This window comes from Cucurbita maxima, unplaced genomic scaffold, assembly GCF_002738345.1.
Source record: "Cucurbita maxima cultivar Rimu unplaced genomic scaffold, Cmax_1.0 Cma_Scf00015, whole genome shotgun sequence".
NCBI lineage: Eukaryota > Viridiplantae > Streptophyta > Magnoliopsida > Cucurbitales > Cucurbitaceae > Cucurbita > Cucurbita maxima.
The window spans coordinates 4,751,816-4,759,622 of record NW_019272031.1 but is presented as its reverse complement, the minus strand read 5'-3'; the positions used below and the strand labels follow the sequence as shown (position 1 = coordinate 4,759,622).

General features: G+C 36.8%; 2 protein-coding genes across 3 annotated transcripts in view; both read right to left on the bottom strand.

Annotated features, from left to right (window-relative positions):
• The window catches only part of LOC111490074 (phosphomethylethanolamine N-methyltransferase-like), a 5,400-nt gene extending 4,846 nt beyond the window's left edge, over nucleotides 1-554 (bottom strand). Inside the window, exons 1-2 of one of the 2 annotated variants that reach the window (XM_023138536.1) lie at nucleotides 292-554; nucleotides 80-199 (exon numbers count right to left, since the gene is read on the bottom strand). In XM_023138536.1, coding sequence (XP_022994304.1) covers nucleotides 80-199; nucleotides 292-315 — 144 coding nt within the window. In that variant the 5' untranslated portion in view covers nucleotides 316-554. The remainder of the gene's footprint in view (nucleotides 1-79; nucleotides 200-291) is intronic. The other variant, XM_023138537.1, reaches the window with a different exon arrangement.
• Nucleotides 555-3,802: 3,248 nt separating this feature from the next.
• LOC111490072 (auxin efflux carrier component 1-like) lies at nucleotides 3,803-7,767 on the bottom strand. The gene is made up of 6 exons (XM_023138535.1): nucleotides 6,316-7,767; nucleotides 6,011-6,242; nucleotides 5,847-5,932; nucleotides 5,358-5,515; nucleotides 4,205-4,281; nucleotides 3,803-4,105 (listed from the first exon to the last, which is right to left on the bottom strand). Exons 1-6 carry the CDS (start codon nucleotides 7,484-7,486, stop codon nucleotides 4,039-4,041), a joined length of 1,791 nt encoding a protein of 596 aa, XP_022994303.1. The 5' UTR covers nucleotides 7,487-7,767; the 3' UTR covers nucleotides 3,803-4,038.
• Nucleotides 7,768-7,807: the final 40 nt, after the last annotated feature.

Genomic DNA, 7,807 nt, shown 5'->3' with positions numbered 1-7,807 from the left:
AAAAAAAAAAAAAAAAAAAAAAAAAAAAAAAATGAAGCTAAGCCAAGACTAATGAAGAACATGCAGCGAGAAGCATTACTTCAGGTCGCTCTTCCTTGTCAAGATTAGAGGCCTGAGAGTCGAGCATCATCGCCTCCACAGTCAAATCCGCGGAGTGCTCCGTCCAATAGTTCTTCTGCACCTCGCGCTCTCGTTCTTTGAAACACAAAAGCAACCAATTCAATCACAAGAGTTCGAACAGAAACAGCATCACTACATGAATTATAATGCAAAGAAATAATGAGAATTTTTACCACCAATCTGAGCAGAAGCCATTGCCACTGATTAGAACCGGAACAGAGAATGTGAGAGCGAGGAGGACGAGGAATATAACTAAAGCCTATGAACCCTCAACGGCGAGGCGAGATCTAGAAAAGCTCCTGGATCTTCGGTTGTTTAGTCTTCCTCTCTGCTGCATTCCACGGCTGCGGGAACTGTAAGCGCTTCTCCCTCTCGGTTGACGTCGAAAATCTGGTGCGAGCGATTTTCCCGACTTTGGCGGACCCATATTTATACCAAGCCCAGTATGAACGCCTCTCTCAATTTTTTATTATGAGTTAAAGAGTACAACTAGATGTTCATTTAATCAAGGATGAAAATGGAGAGACAGCGGGGAGAGGCTCATCTCTAATTAGCTAAACTTACAATATTTTATATTTGGCATCCAACAATTATGGTATTTGCTAAGTTCATTTTGTCATATACTTTAAAAGTACTATAAAAATATATAATTTATTTATTTTTGTGTATTTGTGTTAATATTATAATAATAATTCATCATTATTATTCATAGTGACTCGTGTCTAATATTCTAAATCTGGGTTCGGCATCGGTCAGTCTCCTACAATATTATCCCCACGTACTAACCCGAGTCATTTCAGGATGCATTGTTCTCACTCACGTGCATTATGAGAAAATTTTTAAGAGATTGTCCAACATATACTTGCTCCGAAGTAAAACAAGTTTAACCATAAAATTCGTAGGATTGAGCCACCCAACAAAATAAAAATACTCAAACCATTTTTTTTTATATAAAATAAAAACATTAAAGAATTTATTAACTGTAGTCTAGCAATTAGTTTATTTATAAAACCCTACAAATGGATTGTAAGAAGAGTTCTTGAGATGTGGGACCAAAGGCCCAACTTCTGAATTTAAAAGGTCCATCTCGCGTAGGCCCAAGTTCTGAACTTGTAAGGCCCATCTCACGTAGGCCCAAGTTCAGAATTTAAAAGGTCCATCTCGCGTAGGCCCAAGTTCTGAACTTGTAAGGCCCATCTCACGTAGGCCCAAGTTCAGAATTTAAAAGGTCCATCCCACTTAGGCCCATGTTCTGAATTTGAAAGGCCTATCTCACGTAGGCCCAACTTATGAACTTGGAAGGCCCATCTCACGTAGGCCCAAGTTCTGAACTTGGAAGGCCCATCTCACGTAGGCCCAACTTCTGACTTTGAAAGGCCGAACTTCTGAAAAGTAATTTAATGGGTAACATATTTAGATGGTTTGATTAAAAAAGAAATAGAAATAAGGGTAGAAAAGGAAGAATGAGTGTTATTTGTAGGAAATTAACTTAAAAGGAAAAAAGAAAAAGAAAAGGTAAAAATGAGAAGGGATAGGGAGGTTTCGGTAAAGCTTAGTTTGTCTGCCACTAAATTTTGTCGGGTCGGCTCTTCCCACGACAATCTTTTGTTGCCTGTCATGTCCCTATTACATTTCCCTCTCTTTCTATCTATTTATATTTAAATTCATGTAAATAAAAACCTTATATTATAATTTTAGTATATACACTTAGTATTTTAGCATTAAAATATTTATTTAATATGATTTTTTTTTTTTTTTTTTTTTTTTTTTTTTNTTTTTTTTTTTTTTTTTTTTTTTTTTTTTTTTTTTTTTTTTTTGCTGAAAATTGGAAGCATCGTGAGATTGAACAATCGTTTGACATGGCTAGGTATCAAGTTGGAATCTCATCTAACTAAAGATTCTTATGGTTATAGAGAATCTGACTAACGTGAAACTAGGAATCAAGAACTTTCCATCTTTTACTGGCTACTTTGGAGTTACATGGTCATCTAGAAGGACGGTTGTGGGAGTATAAGTAACCTAACCATGTCTTAGGGGATGCAGGGATTATCGGGGCCATTAGGTGCCGAATTTGGAAACTTAGAATTTTCTTTCCATTTTTTTCAATAGGATAGAGTTGAGAGTGAATCACGCTCCCTCCACATAGGCGGTGGGAGTACGAGAGCATGCCCGCATGAGCTCATATTGACTCGACCGTTTCAAGTTTAGGTTTGATCGGGTTATAAGCTTTTGACCCTCTAAGGTTATTATTTAAGCCATGATTTCATCTTTATTATGATTAGGTCTCGTTCATTCCTACCAGCCTTTTATCTATTTGAATTTGATCTATTGTCTAAATTTAATATTCATAAAAATAAATATAAATGTGTTGTTATTATTATTGCAAATGGGCTACTAATCATGATTAAGCATGCAAATAAAGTATTAATTTAATAAATGAATATGGTCATAGGAACTTTTTGATACCCATTTGGACAATGACCCATCCTTAACTTCAAAATGTGTTATAATTTATAATTATTAGTCCTAATTAATAGTAATTATTAATTATTTTCTTTCATTTTTGGTAAATAAAATCCCAAAACTATCCACCCCCAAAAAAACATAAAAATCAATTAAAAAAAAGGAAAAAGAAAAAGAAAAATGTGTCAGTAAAAAGTGAAGAATGTAGGAGATGTAGAAAGGAGTGTGAGAAAAAAAAAAAGTAAATAGAGAAATAATTAAAAAATAAAAACTTTTGTCCCCTAATATTCTAAACGGGTCCACATCAAAATAAAGCCCTCCTCTCACCTTATTCTTATTATTCTTGAATTTAAAATTAATTTAATTAATATTTATAATTCCATTTTTATCCTCCACATTTAAGGTTGTCTAATTAATTTAGTAATATCTCCAAAACCTTATCTGTTAAATCAATAAAAGCATCATACTCCCTCTTTCGTTGGAGTTGGAGCAACCTCATATTAAGTATTGTAGCATCAATCGGTAGTTGAAATGTGCACGATAGCAAAGATTAATCCATCTCAATTTGCACTCTCGTTGGAGCTGAAGTAACCTCATATTAGGCATTGTACCATTAGTCGATAGTTGAGATGTACACAATAGTGAACATCAATCCATCTCAATTTACACTCTTGTTGGAGTTGAAGTAATCTCATATTAGGCATTGTAGCCTCAATTGGTAGTTGAAATGTGCACGATAGCGAAGATCAATTCATCTCAATTTGCACTCTCGTTGGAGCTGAAGCAACCTCATACTAGGCATTGTAGCATCAATTGGTAGTTGAAATGTGCACGATAGCGAAGATCAATCCGTCTAAATTTACACTCTCATTGAAGCTGGAGCATCCTTATATTAGACATTGTAGCATCAACCGATAGCTGAAATGTGCATGATAGTGAAGATCAACACATCTCAATCTACACTGTCGTAGGAGCTAAAGCAACTTCATACTAGGCATTGTAGCATCAACTAGTAGTTGAAATGTGCACGATAGCAAAGATCAACACATTTAAATCTACACGGTCGTTGGAGCTAAAATTGTCCTTTTTTTTTTCAAAAAATTCCTCAATCTTGATAAAATAATTCAATAACTTTTTAATTTAAGAAACAAAATTTATATTTTATAGAGTTTCAAACTTTTAAAAAATTAAATAAATTATATAAAATAAAAAAAAAAGATAAAAAACCAAAACATTTTTTTTCTTATATAGTTGACTACCAAACATAATGATTTTACAGCCTGTTTTTTCCCCTTCTCTTGGAAGAATTTTCCCCATTTCCCTCAAATCTCTCCTCTTTCTTCTTCTCCTTTATCTTTTTCCCTGTTAAAATCTTCTTTCCCAAAGCTTTGAAGCTTTTGAAATGGCCTCCCATGGCGGACGCAGCCATGGCTGACCTTGGCTTCCATGGCAGCCTCAAATCCCCAGCAAAATGTAGTAAACAAGCGTGATAGGCAAAGCGATCAACATTCCGAAGATAACTCTGCAAACCCACGAAGAAAAATCAAATCTTTTTGTGTTTTTTTGAAACAAAACAGACATTTAATGTCGGAGTTATTAAGGATATTGGCGCTATACATACCCTGTGCTGAGAATATCAGGGTGTACGTTGTACTCCTTGGCAAAGACAAAGGGGACAATTCCTTGTGGGAGAGCTGCCTGTTTTTTTATAAACAAAAAATGGATATAAATTTGTAGGAAACTCCAAACTAATGGGACACAAAAACATGTTAAGCCTACCTAGCTACAGATGTTTGTTTCCAAACACATCAACAATCAACAACCAAGCTAGGCCCGAGCTAAGAGATACCTTATCTATTTTCACGGGACAATTTACCTGACTCTATCTACAAGGCTCGAGCTGAAAGATATCATCTTAACTACATGACTCTGTCAACCAAGCCCGAGTTGAGAGATATCTTAACTATTTTCACGGGGTAACTGACATGACTCTACCAACTAGGTCCAAGCTAAGGGATACCTTAACTATTTTCACCGGATAACTTATATGACTCTACCAACCAAGCGGGAGCTGAGAGATACCTTAACTATTTTCACGGGATAACTTACATGACTCTACTTAATCTTCTATATCGGTGAGTTTTCAAGCAAGTTCAAGAATATCTTAACTATGCCTCTTGTATTAGTGTGAGTATTCAAGTGAGTTCACATTTCGAGCAAGTTCATAGATACCTTAATTATTCTCTCCTAAGACGACTTGTCCGACCTTGCTACTAGGTTTTTTTTGTACTGGTGAGTTTTCAAGCCATTTCAGGTCATACAGATACCTTGACCATTCTCACGAGATAATTTGTCCAATCTTGCTAGGTTATTTTCGAGCCAATTCACAGATATCTTAACTATTTTCACGAGATCAACTATCTAATTCTACTCAGTACTTTTGTATTATACCTTAACTATTCTTACGAGATAACTCGTACGACTCTTCCGACAATTCTAAGATACATGCAAAGGGTGATTTTGAATTATAATGGTTGTTCATTTTCTATAAGAGCCTGAGCCTACCGCTAGAATATACTGTGTTCTACTCGGGACGTTCTTAAACCATGCTAAAAAGCAACCATCTTTTTCATAATTCAACAACTTTATAGAATTTGACATATTACATTGGTTTTTTTAAAAAAAGGGAAAGCTTTTGGAGTATATGCAGTGAGGAAGCAGGATAGAGGCAATGTCAGAGAAAAGTTGCAGAGAGAGGAGAGAGAAAGAGTGACCTGGACAATGGCTACTCGTAAGAGAACTCCTCTAAGCCCAACAGCAATGGAAGCCACAGCCATTACAGCTGGTCCTGTAAGGAATCTCACAGCCATTGAAAAAGCTGCTATGCTATTCCCACATGCTATCATCTTTGGCTGCAAAGCCATGAACAACCCTGCCATTCACACACACTTTCATCATTACTCCGCCCCTCCCCTGTTCTTCNGAATAAATTGAATTATATTTTGTCGAGGTTTCTTTATTTTTATAAAATGAGAGAATATTCTCCCTAATTATTGAGCTGATAAAAAAAAAATAAAAGAAAGTAATTGAGAATCTTTCCCTTTGGGAAATTGAAAGGGTATCCAATCGTTTTGACAGGCAATTGGACATATCTCCTCGTCCCCATCAACTACTCTCGACTTCGACTCCCCATATTTACACCTTTTCTTATAGACAACCAAAAAAAAAAAAAAAAAAAAAAAAAAAAAAGTTAAGAACTTTACCAAGACTGAACATGGCCATTCCAAGCCCTGCATCCGAGAGAATAGATATCGACTTTGCAACAATGGCTGGCATTTCGACACTCCACCTTAAAGATCATGATCAAATATAATCAGAAACAGAGCTTAAATCAATACCCAAATGGGGTTTTGAAGAACATAAGAACCTGAATGATATCAAGGACCAAGTCAGGCCGATCAAACTCGAGTAAGTGTTGGGGTTTCTGATCAGCTTTCTCCAAACCATGATCAAGATTAGCCTTGTCATGACACTCGTTGGCGGCATGGTTTTGGGTTTCTCTGCTACTCCATTGTTGTTACTGTTCATACTCTCTCTGTTTCCATAGCTGAATTCTTCCCTCTCTGTATATTCTTCTTGGTTTTCTCTACGACCCTCCACTGATGAACAAATCCCATTAACAAAAATGAACCAAAAACGAAAACGAAAGTCTAATCCATTCAAGAAACTTACCTTTTCCAGGAGACACAGCCAATCTCACATCCTTTTGATCATTATGTGCACCAAATTCATGGTTTCCAAACACATCAGAAACAGGGGAAGCACTTGAACTCCAAACAAACATATGCAAATCTTTGTTTCCATCCTCTGTTTTCTGCTGAGCCACAACTCCATTAACAGGCTTCTTAGTATTGGTTGCTGCATTTTTGGATCCTGTAGGTGAAAACATTCCTGGGTTTGGAGCAGGGTAATGATTTGCATTTGCATTGTAATGAAACCTTGGTTTCCCGCCTTCCTCCTCGTAATTCGACGGTCTCGGTGTCGGTCCTCTCGACGCCGAAAGGCCGTAAACATCAGAAGAGCCAAAGTTGGAGTTTCTTCCACCAGTAGCCATCATAGAGTAGAAATCAGTATGGTTAAAACTTGAGCCTCTTGGAGTGGGATTTCGAGATGATTGCAGAGAGTAAATCTCTGCATTAGTCAAATTAGAAGGGCGTGGCGTTGTAGAAGACAACCCCACAGATCTTCTCGAGAAGATATCTGATCTTGAAGCATTTGATTTCCTCACAGTCACATGAAGCTTCCCATCTTCCTTAATCTCAGCCTCTGTTTCAAGAACTTGCCTTCCATCCAACGACATGATATCAGAATCGACATGAATTGAGACAATAGAACCAGCAGTGTCTGGAAACTGCTCAGAAATCAGCACTCTAGCTCCTCTATATTCAAACATGAACAGCATCAATGTATACCAAATAATACACTGAAGAACAACAATCTGAACCATCAAACTCCCTGAAAACTCCCCATACATCCCTTTAAGCAGAGGAATTCCCATAACCAGAGTATTAGGCAATGTTGAAAGGGAAAACAGAGTAATCGTCCATTCCAAACAACCCCTTTTGCTTATGTTGCTCCAAACAGCAAGAACAGCAAGAACAATGAGCTTTTGGAGAGTATCAGCCGCAATAAACCTCAAGTTCATGGTATATGGATTGTTGGTGGAAATAAAATGAAAAGAAAGAAGAGGAACTGCAAACAGAGCAACAAAACGATTGATTCCAGAGCACTGATCAGGAGTGAAGATCTTCCACCATTTCACAGACCCATAAGCTAAAATCATAGCCACATAAAGAGGAACCACTGCCGTCATTACATGGTAGAAATCCAAAAGACTAATCATCTTTCTTCTTGTTCTTCTTGATTTCTTGAGGTTTCTGAGGTGACCCAGATGAGGAAAATGGCTATGAAGATGAACTCAGAGGAGAAAAACAGGGGAAGAAGAAGAAGAGAATGGCGAATAAAATTAAGCCTTGAGAATTGGGAGGAGGCCTTGTTGCACTTACACTTACAGTCCTCAAAGCAAGAGCAGAGAGCGTGGGAGTTCTTCAACTTCTTTTGGGTTTGTTTTTTTGCTCTTTGTTTTGAAGCGAGCTTGGATTTGGGTGTTTGGAGGATAATAAAAATGGGTTTCTTGTAAATGGTCATATAAGTTTTTCATTTA

Coding starts and splice junctions, on each gene's coding strand:
- LOC111490072 (XM_023138535.1), bottom strand. CDS start 7,486: ATGATTAGTCTTTTGGATTTCTACCATGTAATGACGGCAGTGGTTCCT. Junction 6,243..6,315: donor GGCTGTGTCTCCTGGAAAAG/GTAAGTTTCTTG, acceptor TTTGTTCATCAG/TGGAGGGTCGTAGAGAAAAC. Junction 5,933..6,010: donor TGGTCCTTGATATCATTCAG/GTTCTTATGTTC, acceptor ATGATCTTTAAG/GTGGAGTGTCGAAATGCCAG.